This window comes from Gadus macrocephalus, chromosome 20, assembly GCF_031168955.1.
Source record: "Gadus macrocephalus chromosome 20, ASM3116895v1".
Lineage (NCBI taxonomy): Eukaryota > Metazoa > Chordata > Actinopteri > Gadiformes > Gadidae > Gadus > Gadus macrocephalus.
In genome coordinates, this window is record NC_082401.1 from 15,264,391 (window position 1) to 15,284,711 (window position 20,321).

General features: G+C 47.9%; 2 protein-coding genes across 5 annotated transcripts; one reads left to right on the plus strand and one right to left on the minus strand.

Moving 5' to 3' along the window:
* Positions 1 to 10,049: 10,049 nt before the first annotated feature.
* LOC132448642 (polypeptide N-acetylgalactosaminyltransferase 5) lies at positions 10,050 to 17,139 on the plus strand. Of its 4 annotated transcripts, none has more exons than XR_009523400.1 (12): positions 10,050 to 10,228; positions 10,348 to 11,591; positions 11,966 to 12,132; positions 12,604 to 12,723; positions 13,251 to 13,386; positions 13,559 to 13,678; positions 14,203 to 14,320; positions 14,402 to 14,731; positions 15,167 to 15,247; positions 15,695 to 15,850; positions 16,212 to 16,776; positions 16,861 to 17,139. XR_009523400.1 is itself a non-coding variant. In XM_060040093.1 (12 exons), the coding sequence occupies exons 2-11, from the start codon at positions 10,570 to 10,572 to the stop codon at positions 16,356 to 16,358; spliced, it is 2,397 nt and encodes a 798-aa protein (XP_059896076.1). In that variant the 5' UTR covers positions 10,050 to 10,228; positions 10,348 to 10,569; the 3' UTR covers positions 16,359 to 16,404; positions 16,437 to 17,139. The 4 variants fall into 4 exon arrangements, 2 of the variants coding, with proteins under 2 accessions (XP_059896076.1, XP_059896074.1); XR_009523401.1 differs by having other exon boundaries at positions 16,212 to 16,448; positions 16,481 to 17,139; XM_060040093.1 differs by having other exon boundaries at positions 16,212 to 16,404; positions 16,437 to 17,139.
* Positions 16,744 to 20,238, minus strand: LOC132448647 (cilia- and flagella-associated protein 251-like). The gene is made up of 2 exons (XM_060040100.1): positions 19,042 to 20,238; positions 16,744 to 18,928 (listed from the first exon to the last, which is right to left on the minus strand). Exons 1-2 carry the CDS (start codon positions 19,592 to 19,594, stop codon positions 18,411 to 18,413), a joined length of 1,071 nt encoding a protein of 356 aa, XP_059896083.1. The 5' UTR covers positions 19,595 to 20,238; the 3' UTR covers positions 16,744 to 18,410.
* Positions 20,239 to 20,321: the final 83 nt, after the last annotated feature.

Sequence of the window (20,321 nt, forward strand, 5' to 3'; positions counted from 1 at the left end):
ACAACCCAGCACAGATTTACCCTGTGCCTTCGAGCGCAAACCCCCCCCCCCACCCCCCAAAAGAAAGAAATACCAGCAGCCCTTGCGCCTACCTGATCAACCAAGTGTGTTACCCGGTAGCCCATGGGCAATGCGGGGACTTGTATTTTAATTAATAATGTAATACCCTAGTCTCAGTGGCTTGGCCCTTGGCACTCTGGGGATTTTTTTTGTAAACACTTTTGAGAAACCAACAAAGATGCTTCAAGCCTTTCTCCCCCCCCCCCCCCCCCCCCCCCCCCCTCACTCTCCCGTGCGCCACGACTCCTTTTTGATACACGACGCCTCTCTCTAAAAGGCGTTGCATGGCGACGCTTTGGATTCCCGTTCTCTCTGTAAATTACTTTTAACAATCTGGACAAACCTCTGGGGCCCGGCAGCAGATGTGCACTGTGCGTTGACGGCTCGAGGAACACTTAGGCCTACACATCGAGAGCCAAGAGGTAACAGAAGGAGAGGGGGAGAGGAACACAAGCAGAGGAAGGATGCACAAAAGTACAATGCCGTAATCAAGCTGGAGAAGCCAGAGGAAGAATTGAAGGAGGGTGAACGTGGAGATTGAAGTGAGGGTTTCAGGAGACAGGGCCAGGGGTGGTGCGGTGTGGGGGTAATGAACACAGTGAAGGGTGAAACGCACGCTTCTCTGGCGATCCGGCACTGGAGGGAACCTCAGGGTGACCCAGGGGCTTCTGGGACGGAGGCGGCGTTCAACCTTTTCCTGGGGCCGCGGCAGAGAGCTCGACGGGCGGCTCCACAAGGAGAGGGGACACGCTTTCTTCGCCGCCTAAACATATGGAACATGCAGTGTTGACACGGGAGCGGAAATCACAACGTACATGACCGACTCGTACACATGAACACACTCACACACACACACACACACACACACCGACACACACACATACTGCCACACACACACACACACGCACACACACACACATTACCACACTGACACTGCTACACATCCACACACAGACACACACAAACACACGCACACATAAAAACAACAAGAAAAAGCATAGAATTATATTAATGGACCAATCAGCAAAAAGGTTCTTCGAGAACTATGACACCTACGTTGGTATTTTAATTTCACAGAAAGAACAAGAGGATAAAATGGGATAGAAAATATTTAGAAATAAATATCAGAAATAATTGATACAAAGCACAAAAAAACCAACAAAACTAACACGTAACCGATAGGTCCCTGTTATCCCTTTGACGCCGTTCCCCGTGCGCCACAAAGCCATTGAGAAAAACAAAACATTTAACGGGGACAAAATCCAAACTGATTATTCCTGCCCTGAGAGAAGGCGGTCTCCCCGCGCTGTCAGAAGGTCAACCAGCGCCTCCAACCACCACGCCACAGTGACAGTGACCTGGAAGTACTACTGATGACCGGGGTCCAGGGGCCCACGATGAGTTGATCATCTGACACGATGGAGCCCCCCGCAGCCATGGAAAATCTGACATTTGTCCTTATTCAAATGAACACAAACAATATGCATCTCATGCCTCCCCCTAACCTGGGCCAAACATAAGCATATAGGGGGGGGGAGCCCGGTCTTAGCGCATTGTCCTCCAGAACACGTCCTGTCCTTTGTGGGCCGATGAAACTGGTCGTATGGAGGAGCGGAGAGGGCCTGCAGTGAGGGAATGCTGAGGCTAGGCGGCAGATTCCCACGTCGTGCGATTCCTTGGAGTGTTTTAGAGTTGAGAGTGTTTTCCTTCTCCGTGTTTACCGAAAAAAGGAATAGAGCCACAAAGTAAGGAACGATAGCTTACATTTTGTTTCACAAGCTGATTGAAACAATAAATTCTGTTTAAATAAGGTACATGGTTGTAACGATAATGATAATAATAATAATATAAGTAACCATAATGATATGTAATGGATTTTATTTATATGGTGGATTTCCCGAAGCCAATGCGCGGCTTATTGTACAATCACATCACAGATGATCTATTGAGACCTAGTCCAGCCGGAATTGGCCCCAAAATAATCTTAAAACCATCTAGATGCAACATCTTAAATTTCATTTTTCATCAAAAGGCTTGCAGCGCGTTTCTAGCGTCGGACAACATGATGGAATTGTTTACCGTGCTGCAAACTAATGCTGAGGATATTGGCTTGATGCTGGGGCCACCTCCGCCATACGGTGGTAAGGAGAACCAGCCACGCCGCTCCATACAGCTTATTGCCACAACAACAGTTTATTCACCGCTGAACAGAGAGTGCCTGGAGCATCCAGGCCATGCCCAACGCTTATCTGAGGAGACTCTGCATCTCATGCTGGGTGTGTGTGCGTGTGCGTGTGTGTGCATGTGTGTGTGTGTGTGTGTGTGTGTGTGTGTGTGTGTGTGTGTGTGTGTGTGTGCGCGTGTGTGCGTGTGTGCGTAGAAGGCAGGGCAGCGTCAGAGCTGCGTGTGACACAGTGCGCGGAGGCCTCTTGTCTTCGGGGCGTTTCGCCGAGCGTGATCCTGAGAAGCAGAAACATGGAGGCAAACTGCAAAAGGTTGAGCCGTGGAAATGTATTTCCTCTGTACGTCAGTAACAGCCCACCCCACCCTCCTCCTCCTCCTCCTCCTCCTCTTCCTCACCCCAACAGCACCACCCAACCCCGCTCCCATCCGTCCTTTTGTTTCTTAATATGCTTCAGACATCCTGGTCCTTCGTACGAATAATGCCCTGCTCCACAAACAAATCAAATCATTATGCCCCCACAAATGAAAAAAGCACACAGAATGGATCGCCGGGTGAAGAATGCAGCCGGAATTGATATTTTTCACATTTTAATTCGGATCACAAGGAACCCAAAAGAAACATGTGCTGTTTATCAGATTGGTTTGGTGGATTCGCCCCCCGGGCTAGGCTAGCACACGGCGTTATTAGTTTTAAATACAGATTGCCGGCCGCCACCCAAACGCCGGGCTGCGCGCCTCCTATAGGAGAAGGCCCAGGCGTGGACCGGTCCACCGGACGAGCTACCAGACGCTACGCCTTCAATCAAAAGCCTCCGGACGCTGCTGCCGGTGGTGGCCGGAGCTCCCTCGTCCGTAAAGTGTTATTGATCGTGAACAAATGAAATTTGTTCACGCTGATCGATCAAACACATTATCTGTGTTTTCCAGTCTATTACCGGCAAGTGGAAACTCAAGAGGCATCAATAAATAGAGCAGGGGTCACCCTAGGTACCCCCCCCGCCACCCCTCGCAGCTGGGGGGCGCTGCATGAAACAGCCGACCAAACACAGGCTCTTGTAGTTAAGGGTAATGGACCTTTATCATGACTAAACGCCTAAAGGCCTGGGGTAGCCAGATATAATAGGACACTTCTGTTGCACCTCCAAGGTCTATAGGGAGACTTGTGCCTGCACTCGCTCTCTCCCTCTCTCTAGCCCCCCTCTCTCTATATACCCCGCCTTCCCTCTCCATAGTTCTCCCCCCTTCTCTCTTTATCTCTCCCTCTCTCTATATACCTCACCCTTCCTCTCTCCCCCTTTCTCCCCCTTCTCTTTACCTCCCTCTCTCTCTATATACCTCTCCCGCCCTCTCTCTCTCCCTCCCTCTCCGTATTCCTCCCCCTCTCTCGATACCTCCCCCATTCTCTTGTCACTTCTCTCCCTCCCTCCCTCCTTCTTTGCCTCCCCTATTTCTCTCTATACCTCCCTCTCTATCTCCCTCCCTCTCCCTCTCCCTCTACATACCTCTCCCTCCCTCTCCTCCTCTCTATACCTCCCCCATTCTCTATATACTTCTCCCTCCCTCTCGCTCTCTTTGTCTCCCCCCTACCTCTCTGTACCTCCCTCTCCCTCGCTCTCCCCCTCTCTCTATATGCCTCTCGCTCTCTTCTCTCCATATTCCTCCCCCATTCTCTCTACACTTCTCCCTCCTTCCCTCGCTCTCTTTGCCTCCCTCCCTACCTCTCTCAATACCTTCTCTCTCTCCCTCTCTCCCTCTCCCCCCCCCCCCCCCTCTCTCTCTCTCTTGTTTTCGGCTAATACCGTCTCACACGTGAAAGCTTTCCAGCTGGCATGGGGCTCCTGAGTTTGGCAGGTCATGAGGAACATGAGAATTAAAACCTATATCAGCCCGGGCTACCAGTTCTCAAATATCAGCGGGGTCCAGCACTTCACCAGGGACCACGGCACACAGGACAGCTTGTCAGCGCTGCAAACAGTCCCTGCTGGCGCCGCTCCATTCAACTGTTCTGCTGACAGGTACTACCAACCAGCACATGAAGTTCCCCGCCAACAAACTCCCCCACACACACACACACACACACACACACACACACACACACACACACACACACACACACACACACACACACACACACACACACACACACACACACACACACACACACACACACACCATCGGCCTGGTTTCTAGAAAACACGGGAAGCTTACAAGAGGCACTGATCAATTTGTTTCGTGTAGTACAATGGGAATACCAAGTAATTACAGCTAGATGTGACTGTGGAGGCTGGAAGCTCTACCTTGGGTTTTCAGGGGACCATGCTCCTAGCAGAAGTTGAACTCAGCCCGTCCTCTTCTCGTCCACATTCCTCTAACCCTAGGGTGGAGTGACAGCTTGTCAGCCTTACCAGGAATAGGTAACATCCACCTCCTTCCGGCGATAGAGAAGCTCTGATAAAGTCCTTTATTATGGAAAAATATTTTAAACAGCGTAAAAGAAAAACCCAGCAAGGCCTTTTTTTTCCCGCACTCTTCTTCTTCTTTCTGTTCCTCTTCGTCGTCTCCGAGCCTACGTTTCTGCCACTATCACTCCCGCTATTGATAAGATGTCTAAATTTATTGCGGAATAATTCTGCAGGAAAAGAGATAAAAGGTTGCTGAATAAAATATGAGGCATGGGCTGTAAATTGTAGCAATGCATATCATTTCATTCAAATGTAGGACGCAATTACCATCTGCTACGCTCATCAGGCCCATCCTTTATGACTTAATTATATGTTTAATGCTATCAGATCAAGGAAAGGGCAAAACACATGATTGGAGAAAGGAAAAAGGGGGGGAAAGATTCGGCAACAAGACAAAAGGCAGATGAAAAGTAGCATAAAGGGATGGAATTGATTTCATTTACCGGGAAATAGAAGAAAGTTAATTTAGATACAATGCGCGCCGGTCTCCCGGTGGCGTCGCGAGATAATACGGCGCTGTCGTGTTCGCCAATAGACTTCATACAAATGTGACAAAAGAAGTCAAGTTGCTCCAAAGCGGACTGGCGTCTCCCTGCCATTGCTCTGCGGAGGGGGGGGGTTCAGCCTGTTATGTGATCACTGTCACACCTCTGCTATCAGCGAGCCTTCATGATTGGAGGTGCACAAACGACCCCAACGTGAAGAAAAAATAGTCTACTCTTACGCCGACTGATGACTCCTCACAGTTGGTTTGCGTCATTAGATGACTACTTTTTGCATAGATTGCAAAGAAAAACGTGGCATTAGTTGCATTGAATCAGCACCCATGGATGCAAAAAGGGGGGATTGTGCATAAAACTAAAAATTGAAACCCGCAGTGAAAAACTTTGTGGTTAAAATGCACCAGGCATCGACGGGCACCATGCACAGTGTGCACAAACAGAAGCAGGGGTGGTCCAAATGGCTGCAGGGGACACAGAGCGGGCCATGGGCAGGTGCCAGCAGCAGCCCTGTCCTGGCTGTGTACCTTTGGCCAGAACTCATTACAGGGTGACATTTAGGGCCGCTGCGATCCATGCCAAGTCAGTCCTCTGGATTGAGACAAATTATGTAGTTATTTTTTATGTCACACATTAAGACGGGTCCGGTGGGATCCACATCCATATCACCTTCATGTCACCTGGTAAAAAAAAGAGAAGGATGTGGCCCGGTCGTCTTAAGACAGGTGTGTTGGATTGAAGCAACAACCCGCCGGAAGCAGCGACGCAGCTAGGAGCTAGGTGCTAGGAGCTAGGAGTTAGGAGCTAGAAGCTAGTGTGTCAGTGTCCAGTTCATCCCCGTCTTTCACTAAGGAGCATTCTCGATGTTATTTCAACGGCTGTCGTAGTTACCTGAGGCCGCAGGTATATCATCGTGTCGGTGGTTTTCTGGACTCCAACGTGTGGTGAAAGTGATAAGGCTAATAACATGTAGCATAAATCACAATGCTTGCTTACTCGCTGACTTCAACCAATATGACTGATGTTAATCAAGATATCTCATGGCGTCTTATATAGAGAACACACGAAGTGAAATGCATGCGTTATTTAGATGGCATTATACCACCAACTACATTCAAGGACAGAAGTTTCTCTTCCATGCTGGAAATTATTCGACGGGCTCTCCGTTATGAGCGTAACTAAAGCGCCATCTGGTGGCCCTGCAGGTGTACAACACTAAGGACAACTCATCGCAATTTTTTTAAATAAATAATAAAATACTCCTAAGAGTAAAACACTAAAGTATTAATACATTACAAATAAACAGATAATTGTGACTGTTCGAAAAAAATATGTATGTGCTATTTCATTGAGGCTATTTCTGAGAATATTTACAAAGGTAGGCCCTATAGTCAAATGGAAACATAAAATATTCTAGAACATTCTGATAACTGAAATGTAAATATAAAGAAAAGAAAATATCTATTATACGTAATGGACTTTCAATGTGTCTGCTTGCATTCTGAACTAGGCAGGGCTAGGTATTTCTTAATACATTCAAAATAATCAAAGTTGTTTATCTACCACAGTCTGGTGGGCAAATTACACATAATGGCCCATTTGATTTATTCAGAGTTGGGCCGATCTGATGCATGGGCAGAGGGAGCTCTCACATAAACTTAGAGTTGCAACAAACACAAAATAAGGGTACGTAATTGATTTCAAGTTAATTGTTCAAAGGTCCCCTTGATGTGTATCATCTGTCAAAACAAGCAGTTCATTCACTAATTCTAATCATAATTAATTAAACGACTAACAAATTGCATACATCATAGTTAGCACGGAGGGAAAAAATAGTGTTATGAAACAAATTAGATTTAACAATGAAAGAAAATTACATCACATAACTAAATATTAGAGTCGTTTCCGCAAGCCATATTTCTTAATGAATTCTCTAATTAATTTAATTCATACAATATGCATAATTTGACACTGAAAATGTCAGTGGGTCAAACCTAGCTGTATTCTTGCCGTCTCTTTCAACAAGTGCCGTATTAGCAAAACATGACCTGTAGGCCTATGTAAATTACAGACCAACTGTTGTCATTTTAAACCTGAGGTCCTAATTAACATATTAAAGGTATCGTACAACTGTATTTAAATTACACATGCATATTCATATTTGTGTTCTCCTCTAATTCTCCTCTAATGAAATACTTACATGCTTTCAGTTTGCCCTGGTTTTGTTGTTATTTGTCCAACAATATCACCTCCACATCTCCAGTTCAAACTGGGTCAACAGGAACTTAAATTTGGAAATAATTTAATTAAGTCTTGTTGAATATTGGCTGGTTTATAATACAAACTGGTTTGGAAACAGTATCGCAAATGGGTAGCAGTTGAGTTTGTCAGTTTTGTCTTTGTGACTCATTGTGTGTCTATGTGACTCACGTGTTGAAAGCAACATAACAAAAATGATGATAGAAGCAGAGATGGATTATTTTGGCCTGGGAATCCAAAGTTCAGATCAGGGAGGAACCCAATAAAAATGAGTGACAACCCATCCTTATCCCAACACAAATGGGATTTTTTTTCACTGATTCAGTTCTCATTGACTTATCACGTCCAGTGTGTGTGTGTGTGTGTGTGTGTGTGTGTGTGTGTGTGTGTGTGTGTGTGTGTGTGTGTGTGTGTGTGTGTGTGTGTGTGTGTGTGTGTGCGTGTGGATGTGTTTGTGTGTGTGTTTGTATGTGTGCGTGGGTGTATGTGTCTGTTTATGTGCGTGGGTGTATCTGTGTATGTGTGTGTTTGTGTGTCTGTGTGTGTTTATCTGTTCATGTGCGTGGTTGTATGTGTGTGTTTTTGTATGTTTGTGTGGGTGGGTGTCTGTATGTGTGCATGTGTGCGTGTGTGTGTGTGTGTGTGTGTGTGTGTGTGTGTGTGTGTGTGTGTGTGTGTGTGTGTTGTAGGAGGGAACTGCTTCTCAGGGGTCATACTTAGTCTTATGATCTAACAGCAGACATCTTGAATAAGAAAATAATGGATATGGACTGTGACTCATTAAATCAACTGGAATAAACATTTTTAATATGCAGAGACGTATAAAAAAAAGAATTCCGCCGACGCCCTATTAATGAAAACAAGATATTATCTCACTGTAATTACCTGTGGAGCCCCGGCAGTTCTTCCCAACTGGAGGCTAACCTAATAGTTTACGGACAGGAAGCACCGCACACACACACAAAAAAACGAATAAGCCCCAATCAAATTCACAAAACATGATCACATCATGTTTGTGAATTCAGATACGGGTGAATAAATGAATAAATTGCCCCGGTGGATCGCGGTGTAAACGAACACATGCATTACACTGCCCGGGGGCTAGCCCTGGGCCAGTCATTTAGCTAACACGCTAATGAAAGCCTGTGTAGAGTGGCTAAGGCCAGCTACCCAGGGAGGGTTCTGCCTCCCGCCCTACTCATGTTGGGCGGGGGGGGGTGGTGGTGGTGGGGGAGGGGGAGGGGGGGGGGGAGGGAGAGGGGGTGGGGGCTGGTGGTTGGTGCTAATAGGCTGGATGGAGCCACTGGCTCCCAGGAGATCTCCGCTGATGAAGAGGCAAACCTGCCGTCGCCTTCACTAATCACTGCCTAATGGCGGCCCTAATACAGCTTTTATGATGGCGCCCGAGTGTGTGTGTGTGTGTGTGTGTGTGTGTGTGTGTGTGTGTGTGTGTGTGTGTGTGTGTGTGTGTGTGTGTGTGTGTGTGTGTGTGTGTGTGTGTGCGTGCGTGCGTGTGTGTGTGTGTGTGTGTGAGAGGGAGAGGGAGAGGGGGAAGAGAGAGGGAGAGGGGAGAAAGAGGGGGAGAGAGAGTGGGGGTAGAGAGGGAGAGAGAGAGAGCAAGAGCAAGACAAACAGAGAGACATACAGACGAGAGAGCGACTGACAGACTGGCTGAATGACAGACAGGTAGGGGGAGTTAAAGGGGAGACAGATCGAGAGACTGACTGACAGACAGACAGACAGACAGACAGACAGACAGACAGACAGACAGACAGACAGACAGACAGACAGACAGACATAGAGGAGAGAGAGGGTATTGGCTCTCTGTACATTTAGCACATTTTGTTGCTGCTCATTTAGTCATTGGGGATTATTGTGTGTGCGTGTGTGTGTGGGGGGGGGGGGGGGGGGGGGGGGACTGTTGGGATCCATTCACATCAATTCACAAGTAGGCTACTCGTTTGTACTCATGAACTCATTTGTACTGGCCTGGGATATTGCTTTAGAACTATCCATTAATAATGCACTATAAATCGATGGTATGCCAGATTTTTCAGGTCAATACAATTATTCAAACTCGGTAAATGTCTGTCAATAGAATTACATTTTTTGTCATTGGATCAGGTTGACCTATTTTGTTTCAGGGCTGAATAATTAAATCGGATAGCATCGGTAGGAAAGCAATCATCCGTAGGGTACAACAACAAAAGACGTAAGGGAATCCAGCGTTAAAACGTGAGGGCAATGCATTGAGACGCATTCAGAAGGAGAACACATTGGTTATTAAGCTGTGTCAACAATGACGGCCAATCCTAGTGTAACTTTCTCAAAGGAAAGCAAGTTCTACTACATTCAGTGTGTGCGGCAGTGCACCCTATCATCAGGGCAGGCAGACAGGTTTTGCAAGTCCTAATAAACGGCACTATTATTAATGTGCCTACAAAAGGTTAACTTTATGTACACATACAAATAATCGTTGGGATTAGGAGAGTGAAGGATCTCCATTAAAATTAAACACAACTTCAGGAGGAGTTTTTCCGCAGTTGAAACGTTTGCCACCCCCACCTCCGTGCAGCCCATCCAATCAGGCTTGTTCTCCAAGTGCAAAGTTGAAGCCCAACCAACACACACACATACACACCCACATATCCTGTTGTAGTAAATCGTGGACTTTTTGCGGTGAAACACTGCGTTTAAACCTGTGTCCATTCCTGGGAGCAAACTTTCCAAGTCCCCGGGTCGACCTTCGGAACAAACGCCCGGGTATGTGGAAATTGTAGCGTATAGCGATTCACCGTGCACCCGTAACATATGTACGTGCTCTGTGGCTGTGTTTCATTCATGCCCAGTAATTTGTTTCTATGTATGACGCGCTGTGACAGACGAGCCTGAAGACAGACGCTCCGAGCCCCAGGTTCGAGTGAGGAGGAATGCCACGCAGGCAGCTCTTCCCGGAGCTCTACCCGGAGCCCTGAGCTCTTCCCCCGAAGAAGGACTCGGCCGCACTCGGTGCAAGTATGAGCGACCGCGCTCCTGTGGTGGTATGCTGACATCCGCATTGTTTCCAGATTGGGTTTCTCTGTGTTTCTGTTCTGTTGATAAAGATGAAGATTAGGAAGTACTTCAGGGGCAGCGGGAGGGTGCTCGCCTTCGTGTTCATTGCCTCTGTGATTTGGCTGCTGTTTGACATGGCTGCCCTCCGCTTGTCCATGAGCGATAACAGCAGCGTGTTGCTGAAGCAGCGGGTGGTCAAGGAAAGGTTGATTATGAAAAGTCAGACCACCAAGATGACGCTAGAGAGGCGAGGGGGATTTAAGAACCCGGTGCAGAGGGTGGACTATGAAGGGAAGGACAACGTCCAGTTGTTGGACAGAGTAGCGGGTGCGTATAGACGCCAGCATAAAGAGATGGGGAAAGGAGGTAAAAACCAAGTTAATGGAGACTCTTTGGTTTTAAAAAGAAGTAAAGAAGCTGTCCCTGATTTCATCACACTCTCACCCAAGCAGAACCTTTCTGAGCCCATCAAAGACTCTGTTGACATAAAAGTGGCTCAGGATAGTTTGATCAATGTGACAGGTCCTGTCGTTGTGACAAAAGCGCTAAAACTTCAGCCTGTGGTACAGGAGAACAAACATGCTCCGGTACCTACCGCACGGAAGGACTTTCAGCACACGGGAAACAGAAGTGTTGTACAAGTGGACCCCAAAGTAAACAAACAGGTTAAGGACCCTAAGGACCCTAAGGCTAAGTCTGCTAAACAAGGAAATGAAGATAGCCACATTGTCAAAAAACATGACTTAACAAAAAACAAAAAACAGGACAACATAATTTCCAAAAGGGACTTCAATGCAACGAAAGAAGCCGGAGAACCGAAGCCAAACCAAGCTTTGGATTCATTGGCTAAGCCAGTGTTAGCTGGGAAATCAGGAGTCCACAAAGTGTACGCCCTGGATGTCACCAGTGCTCCCAGAGACCCCAAAGCAGTGGGCCAGTATGGGAAGGTTGCCCTGGTGCCCAGCGATAAGCAGGCGGAGTCCAAGAGCAGATGGGCGGAAGGGCAATTCAACGTGTTCCTCAGCGACCAGATACCCCTGGATCGAGCCATCCCGGACACCAGACCTAAGACGTAAGTTCACTTGACCCCTTTGGATGACATTTGATCTGGTGGTGGACTTTTGGTGACCATTCTTCTCAGGTCCACCAGCTAAATTGTGGTTGTGGTAAAAAATAATGAATTAAACTTTCAGTCTAACTTCAGCCATAACGTTTTTGTAGGAAGTAAATTATTTATTCATTTATGAACCCAGGTTCAGGTTTAAACCTTCAGGAACATTAGAGTTGATAGAACATAACTTTGCATGCCATTGGTCGGTTGCTTTCATCCAAAGTGTCTTAGTTACAATACTGGACGTAGGATTGGTGACCCCAGTCCCCTCCCCCCTCAAAGACGACAGTCATGGTTCTGACCTTTCCTTCCTCCCTCTTCCTCCTCTTCTTCAGGTGCTCCGACAGCGTGGTCCACAACGACCTGCCGTCCACCAGCGTGATCTTCTGCTTCGTGGACGAGGTGTGGTCCACGCTGCTGCGCTCTGTCCACAGCGTCCTGAACCGCTCGCCCCCCCACCTCCTGGAAGAGATCATCCTGGTGGACGACTGCAGCACCAAAGGTTCCTCAGACTTTACACGGAAACATCCGATTGATTATGTTAACCCCAGGGGTTGAAGACGTGTGTTTATAGATTCTTGATATGCTAGTTGTGGGCGTGATTGTATCGTGATGGGTTTGGGGCGGTGTTTGTTGGAAGGACAATACCGGTGTGGGTGATCAAACTGAGGTAATCGTCGCTCTCAGCTTATCTCAAACAGCCGTTAAGAATCATCCTTTATAAAAATGGGCGGGCTTGGCTTACAACAAATAGCATGATATCATGTTTCCCTTTTCAACTTGAGTTTTAGTTTGGACGTTTTTTTCTATTTTATTAATGACCTGTTACTTTGACTTATTTCTACCTTGTATTACGGATGTAAAATGTACTCTCAATGCCATTTCATAGTCTTTCTGCAAACAGCTTGCCTGTTATTTTTGTATTACGTGTTTTTAACGGTTCGTTCATATTTCTCTTCTCTTTCCTCTTCAGACTACCTTGGGAAGCAGCTGGATGAGTACATGAAGAAGCTGCCCAAGGTGCGCATCATCCGGCTGAAGGAGAGACAGGGTCTGATCCGGGCTCGGCTGGAAGGCGCTGCCGTCGCCAAAGGTAGAACACAAGTTTACCTTCAGGCTTTCAGCCGCAAAGGCGTCGGGAAGAGCGGTGACGTACGATGAAGAGTGGCAAAGTCCATGCAGGGAGGAGGCTGTGGTGGATAGGTCAATAACAGGAGCTGCACTCGAGAGACCGGGGTTTGTGTCCCTTATTAAGCCACACCACTGCTTGGTTTGGTTTAGCCAACACCACCACTGGGCTTAGGGCTTAGGCAGAAAGCCCTTTCTGGGCTGGAGGCAAACCTCTCCCCGTGCGTGTGCCTTAAGGTACGCTTCTATTCCAAATCTTTCAGAACCCAGATCCCAGATGTCTGTGAAGTGCTTGTATATAACCATATTATTACGCATCAGTGGCATTATCGATTCATAGTAAGGATCTATTGCGATGGATTCATCCCCACAAATTATTTTAGGATTGTTGACTGTGTAAATAACTAATTGGGCCCTACCTACGGTCTGCAAACAGTCGATATCCTGCTGACGAGTGAAAGCGGCTAACTCGATTCTTCTGTTTGCTCAAAGGCAAGGTTCTCACGTTCCTGGACTCGCACGTGGAGTGCAACGTGGGCTGGCTGGAGCCTCTCCTGGAGAGGGTTTACCTGGACCGGAAGAAGGTGGTGTGCCCCGTCATCGAAGTCATCAGCAGTACGGACATGAGGTGAATCGGCGGCGCATTCATCCTTCTTCGCATCCGCGTTAACACTGACAACACGTTCATGCCCCCTCACATCTTACGCTGAGCGCTCGTGTGATCTGCCATGTGTCGTTGAACCCTGCGACGACGTTGTTTCAACATCTCTGCGTGGCTGTTCCTGCCATTTTTCTTACAGTTACGTGATGGTTGACAACTTCCAGAGAGGCGTTTTCACATGGCCTCTGGGGTTCGCCTGGAACACACTGTCAGAGGAGCAAATCAAGAAGGACAACATGAACGTCTCGGATCCCCTCAGGTGGCTCTTTCTTTCTAGCAGTCACTGGATAGGAAATAGATTGTGTTAGAACGGGAGAGCCATTGTGTTGCGTTCAAAAGCAGCACCGTCCTCATTTCCCTATTACAACATTGAGGTTTTTATTACAATAGAGACATTGAAAAAGTCCCAAAAATAACGGGTCTCCTCCCGCTACATACACGAAACGAATAATAATCTGACGAGACAATCTCAAATACACATCATATAATTCCCGGAAATCCTATTGGCCTACCTGAACAGTAGCATTTCCTTGCTATCCTTACAACCTGGAAGTTCTGTGAAGTGGACACCCCCATTTTTATCCACATGCAGGAATTACCTCTTCGTAAAGCACTAATAGCTTCACCAAAAAGAAAAGGTGCTTGAAAGGTTTGGACATTTGTTTCCAGCAGGGGAATGTATTTGAATGTATCTCAGAACCACTGTAACAGGCTTGTCCATTACTTTTGAAGTGGAAACTAGTTTTCCCTTAACCAAGCATTGTGATGTGTTCGATCCTGTAGATGTCCTGTCATGGCTGGTGGGCTTTTCTCTATCGACAAGTCATACTTCTACGAGCTTGGGGCTTATGACCCGGGACTCGATGTGTGGGGTGGCGAGAACATGGAAATCTCCTTCAAGGTAAAGTCTCTCAGTCGTGTGTTTATACCCGGATGGGGTGAGCCCCTGCTCTACCTCACCGGCACTCTGGCGTCCCTCTAGATTTGGATGTGCGGGGGCGAGATCGAGATCATCCCCTGCTCTCGAGTGGGCCACATCTTCCGGGGCGAGAACCCGTACAAGTTCCCCAAGAACCGGCAGAAGACGATCCAGAGGAACCAGGCGCGCGTTGCGGAGGTGTGGCTGGACGAGTACAAGGAGCTGTTCTACGGCCACGGCTTCCACCACCTCCTGGACCGCAGCGCCGTGGACATCGGGGACCTCACCGAGCAGGTCGCCCTCCGGCAGAGGCTCAACTGCACCAGCTTCAAGTGGTACCTGGACAACGTGCACCCCGAGATCGAGTCCCACCTGGTGAAAGCCGAGGGCTTGGTAGGTCCTACTTGGTGGTCGATGCCCTGGTCTCTCCCTCCAGCTCTCTCCCTCCAGCTCTCTCCCTCCAGCTCTCTCCCTCCAGCTCTCTCCCTCCCTCTCTCTCCCCCCAGCTCTCTCCCTCCCTTCCCTCCCTCCAGCTCTCTCCCTCCCTCTCTCTCCCTCCAGCTCTCTCCCTCCCGCTCTCTTGTTTCTGTTTCTGCTTGAGGTGCGGTCGTTTCCTTGGCATGTCTGTTTTTATAAAAAAGCATTCTATTTCTAGATATTGTGGAAGCTATTGTTGTCTCTCTGTGGTGCAGAATGTTCTCCAAGACGCCCACAGTAACGTTGTGTTTCTGCATTAAAGATGAAAGGCAGCCAGTTTGCTGACTGACGGAGTGAAACCTGCAGTTCCCTGCGTCTGCCTTCTGTGACCGTCTTTGTTTTGCTTTACAGATGTTCAATCGTGGTTTAAGAAAGTGCCTTGCTCTACACGGAACTGTTCTGTCCTTCGCAACGTGTGATCTCACCGAAAAGGTGAATGCTTTGTGTTTTACAATCCCATATGTTGGTTGCTTGTATTCTGTTGTGCCACATTCGTAAGATGTAGGTTGGTCATAATCAGCCACAAGAACGTGCAGCTCTTTGGCAAAACAATTGAAAGAATATTTAATGACAAAGATTGAACAATAGATGACTGTTTCAGTTAAATGTACCATAGCAGTTCAGTGTTTCCTAAGATGACAGTATCCATCTCGACAAGAGAGTAGCACGAATATGGTCAAATTAAGACCGGACCTAAGCCAAAACAAATGGGGTCGAGTCCAACACGAAACCCACATTTCTAAAGCTTGGTATTTGAGGGCGGTGCAGAGATCCAAGCGACTATGAAGCCAACTCTTGCGCATACCAATCGTTTTCCCCGAGCCTCCATCATAACCCTGTGGCTAACCCCTGCCTTTTCGTTGTTTCCCGCGATACCAGAGCCAGAACTTTAATTACACCTGGCTGCGGCTGCTCAACCAGCAGAATGTCTGCCTCTCAGTTCAGGAGGACGAGCAGTCTAAGGTGGCTCTGATACCATGTGACGCCACCAAGCCGATGCAACGCTGGTTCTACAAAGCCGCCGGCTCGTCGATGGTAAGATGGCTGTTTTTTAAAGTCAATCGGCAAAAAAGTCAGTTTTTTAAAGTCAATCGGCAATGTGTGTGTGTGTGTGTGTGTGTGTGTGTGTGTGTGTGTGTGTGTGTGTGTGTGTGTGTGTGTGTGTGTGTGTGTGTGTGTGTGTGTGTGTGTGTGTGTGTGTGTGTGTGTGTGTGTGTGTGTGAATAAACTGCCTACCAAATATAACACATAAATAATTGTATGCTTATTAATGAGGTACATATACTAAGACAAATGCTGATACGTGTGTGTGTTATAAACACATTCTCCGTGTCTAGCAACATCAGGCTCAAATCTGTGTGTGTGTGTGTGTGTGTGTTCGTCTCCCATCCTGAAGGGGGAGCACATCATCGCCGAGGCCATCGTGCAGGACGTGTGCCTGGAGGCCGCCCTCAAGGGCTCGTCCCTCCGGATCAACCGCTGTGATGCCAGCAACACCCACCAGATGTGGCAGTTCACCCACTATTACGCTAAGACAACCTAGAGTGGGTGATCCTCCACTATGGGGATCCTGCTCCATGGTGATCATACTCAACGTAGATCTATATCAATGGTGTTCAACCTCAACGTAGATCTATATCAATGGTGTTCTGCCTCAACGTAGACCTATATCAATGGTGTTCTGCCTCAACGTAGATCTATATCAATGGCGTTCCACCTCAACGCATCTTGACCAGAGGAGTTGTGTTGGACCATGTTTGGTGTGATGCTGTGCTGCTTTGAAGGTGATGGTGATTTGGGGAACGGGGCTGGGGTGGGGGGGGGCAGGTTATGATGGATCTGAAGATTGAAACCTGAGTGATCAGAACCTAGTCTTGTGTTTTTGCACATATTTGGTGTGTGTGTGTGTGTGTGTGTGTGTGTGTGTGTGTGTGTGTGTGTGTGTGTGTGTGTGTGTGTGTGTGTGTGTGTGTGTGTGTGTGTGTGTGTGTGTGTGTGTGTGTGTGTGTGTGTGTGTGTGTGTGCGCGCGTGTGTGTGTGTGGAGAGATGACAATTGCGTTATTTTAGGAGTATATTTAAATTGGTTGATTTAAGGAGAAAGACCAAAGAGTGTGTAAAATAAATGCAATAAGCCATGAGGCGTCTCCATGTTATGTGCATTATGCTGAGACTTTTTGTTTTTTATGTAACCGTTCTCTTTTGGTACTGTCTATTTTACACTAATGCTGGGTTTGACTTTACCCAGAAGTCTGTGTTTTTAACGGCTCACACAACAATGGAGTGATCTTTCGTTTGAACAAAAATAAATATGGTTTAAAGGGTTCGTACATGTCTGTTTATTCCTCACGTGTCATACAGCTGCCAAAGCGTGTATACTGATCATTACTTCTGGAGATTAATAGACAGATTAATACCAAGTAGCTGAGAAAATTTGAATCAATCATTAACCATTTGTGAGCAATCAGTCCAAACAACTAGCATTAGTACTTGCATATCCTGTACATTTCAGATTTGTATAGATCATCTGTTCTATATGATTAAGGGTTACGCTGCTCAAAGAATATTAACCAAGGCTTAAAAGGAACAAAAGGAAACCACCTTACCATCGGTAGTACCTACCGATTTATTTGTGCTGTGCACCGGTAGATTACGGCCCAATTCCATTTCTATCCCTTACCCCTCCCCCTTGTTTTGAAACTAACTAATAGACAAACTCTAAAAATAAAGGGGGAACAGATTTCTGCCAACCCTGATAGATGGTATAGTCACCATTACTGAACACTTTCTACATTATCAAGAAATGGGATTTCTACCCCTTCCCCCTTCCCCCTTCCCCTTACCCCTTCATAACAAGGGGGAGGGGTAAGGGGTAGAAATGGGATTGGGCCTACATGGCCTCATTCCCTCTGATCTAATCTTTTGTGTGAAGTTGAGCCTTGCATAAGCAGAAAGGCCTTTTGTTGGAACTTAACTATTAATAAGACAGACCTTCAGGTGATTAAATTTGTTCTTAATGAGCTTCATTCATTCTCTATGTAATGGTAACGCTGGCACTGAATATAGGATTGAAGAGTTGTTAACCGAGAGGGCAAGATTTTGAAAGTAAACCACCAATGAAATTCCCTCCCTCTCAGCTTCAAACAGGGAAGAGATGCCCTGATTGGTCAGAAATGAGCCGGGAGCTGTCTCAAATCTAAATCGTCTCATACGAAGGAAGTCAACTCAACAGATATTATCACAGCTCATTTCTCTCACTAATGGTTGACGGATGGCTAGGTCATTGTTTACAAATTATACTCAAATGATAGTTTGAATCAATTACCTACAGGACCTTTAAAGGTTTAAAGGTGCAGTAGAGAAGGAGGCTCTTCTGGATTAGTGTCAGAATTCTTGCTCTCTTTCGCTCCCTTCTGCTCCCTCTCTCTTTACAAACGCGCCTTTAAGTAATATTTGCACAATCTGTCCTAGGGCTTGAGTATGGTTAGGATGTTATAGCACATTCCCAAGTATGTTTAAATGTTGATTAGATGACTCATTTAAGGTGTGTTCCCGCGTAGTAATAATAACGACACTCTGAACTTCTAGAAAAGGTCCTCACAACTTCATTCCCTTGAACTCAAACTCCTTGATCTTCTGCCGGGTGTTGCCTCTCTGAATCTTGCGGTAGGAGAGGGTGTTGTATCTGGGGCCGGAGGCCTCATCGTCCGAGGCAACCTGTTTGGCGCTGACGCTGCGACTCAATTTCTTAGGAAGAGGCAGGGTGGAATATCCAGGACCGGGTTCCTGGGGGCGTCCCGTGGAACTCTGGGAGTTGTGGTCCTGCTGCTCAAGCTGGTCCGGCTCCTCCCGGTTCGCTCCCGGGATCTGGAGTTCATCAGAAGACATCTGCTGCGGGAGGTTCTCCGCCCCAGCTGGCTCGGGGACGGCGATGGCGGCGGCGGCGGCCGTGGTGGTGGTGGTGGGGGCCCGTCTCTCCTTCGATTTGCCGCCGGGCCCAGGCTCAGCTGCAGGCTCCGCTCTCCGCTGCCGACGGGATGAAACCTCCTCCTCCCCCTTCTTATCTTCTCCCTCCTCCACCTCCTCCTCCTTCACCTCTCCATCCGCTACATCTCCTATTGAGCATTGTGAGTCACAGGATGAGGTCATTTACTTAGACTTAGACAGAACCAATGAGATTACACAATCAGGAGAACACGAGAACTAAGCAGGTACGTTTTCCCCGTACCTTTAGGTATGGATGTGCAGAGTTCAGGGCGTGCCTTGGGTGTGTGTTTGTCCTCAGTGAATCCACCGCCGGGATCCTTGGAGTCCCCGGTGGCCAGACTGCGCTGCGGTTCTTGATGTTCCTCCAGCCGCCTCTTCGTCATGTCCTGCTGTGTCTCCTGGGGCCGCTCCATCTGCGTGGATGAAGCAACGGCATCCATCTCTCCAGGCCCCGGTCCCCCCACTCCCCCCTCGCTCCCGACCAGCCCCTCTCTGCGTTTCCTAGCGTCGCAAAGTCGAGGTCGGGCCTCCTTCTTCTCCTCCTCCTCCTCCTCCTCCTCCCCAGGCCGGGGAGCCGGGACTCCGTCGTCGTAGAACACAGAGTCGTCTCCTTCGTCGTCCTCCTCCTCCTCCTCCTCCTCCTGTAGCTCCTTGCCGGGGTCCTCCAGGCTCCGACGGGCCCCGTGGCCCGCCCCTCCGATGATGTCCACCGCGTGCGACCTCAGCACCTCCACCTCCGCCGCCCTCAGATCTGCAGCGTTGTGGGTCTGGGTGTGGCTGGTCTCAGGCTCCATGCTCCCCGCTCCTCCTGCTTGTTCTCCGCTCAGGTGGATCTGCGCTGGAGGAACCCAAACGAGAGCCCGAAAACAGGCCGGGTATCCTCGATGTCCTCAGTGGTGGTCTCTCTTCACGCAGGCGGCGGGCATTGGCTCGGGGGCTGTGACCCACATAAAGAACAGCTGGTCGGAGGCGTCCAAGCAACAACACAACAAGAGACAAAGAGTGACGACAGAACACCCTTCCTAGTGCGTTTTTTTTTTTTTTTTTTTTCACTGGTGCAAATATCTTGGTTGTGTTTTGGTGCTGGTGTGCGACCGATGTGGTCAGAGCTGGGGGGGAGAACAGAGCTTTGTTGTGGGCGCTAATAAAAGAGCCTTTGTTGAGGTTGGCCCCCACAAATACTGGGACTGTACTGCTGCTCTAAGCTCTCCTGGGTGACCACCTTCTCTGTGGCTGAAGATTAACATTCTCGTATGGGTTTACCCAGCATGCACTTGGCAGACGCTAATGAGCCAAGAAGGTCTTCTTTGTGATGATGGGGGGGGGGGGGGGTTCATTCAGGAGAATAAAATGAAGGCCTTGAATCGAGAAGGGTTATCATACTTAATGTAGGTTTATGTAATTGAACTTGCTATTAGAAGGCCTAACATGTTTCAATCTGTATAGCGTTTCAGACACCCACACAGCTTGTTGAGAAACTTGTGAAAAATTATTTTCTAAAGAGTGCTAAAATGTTTGGTT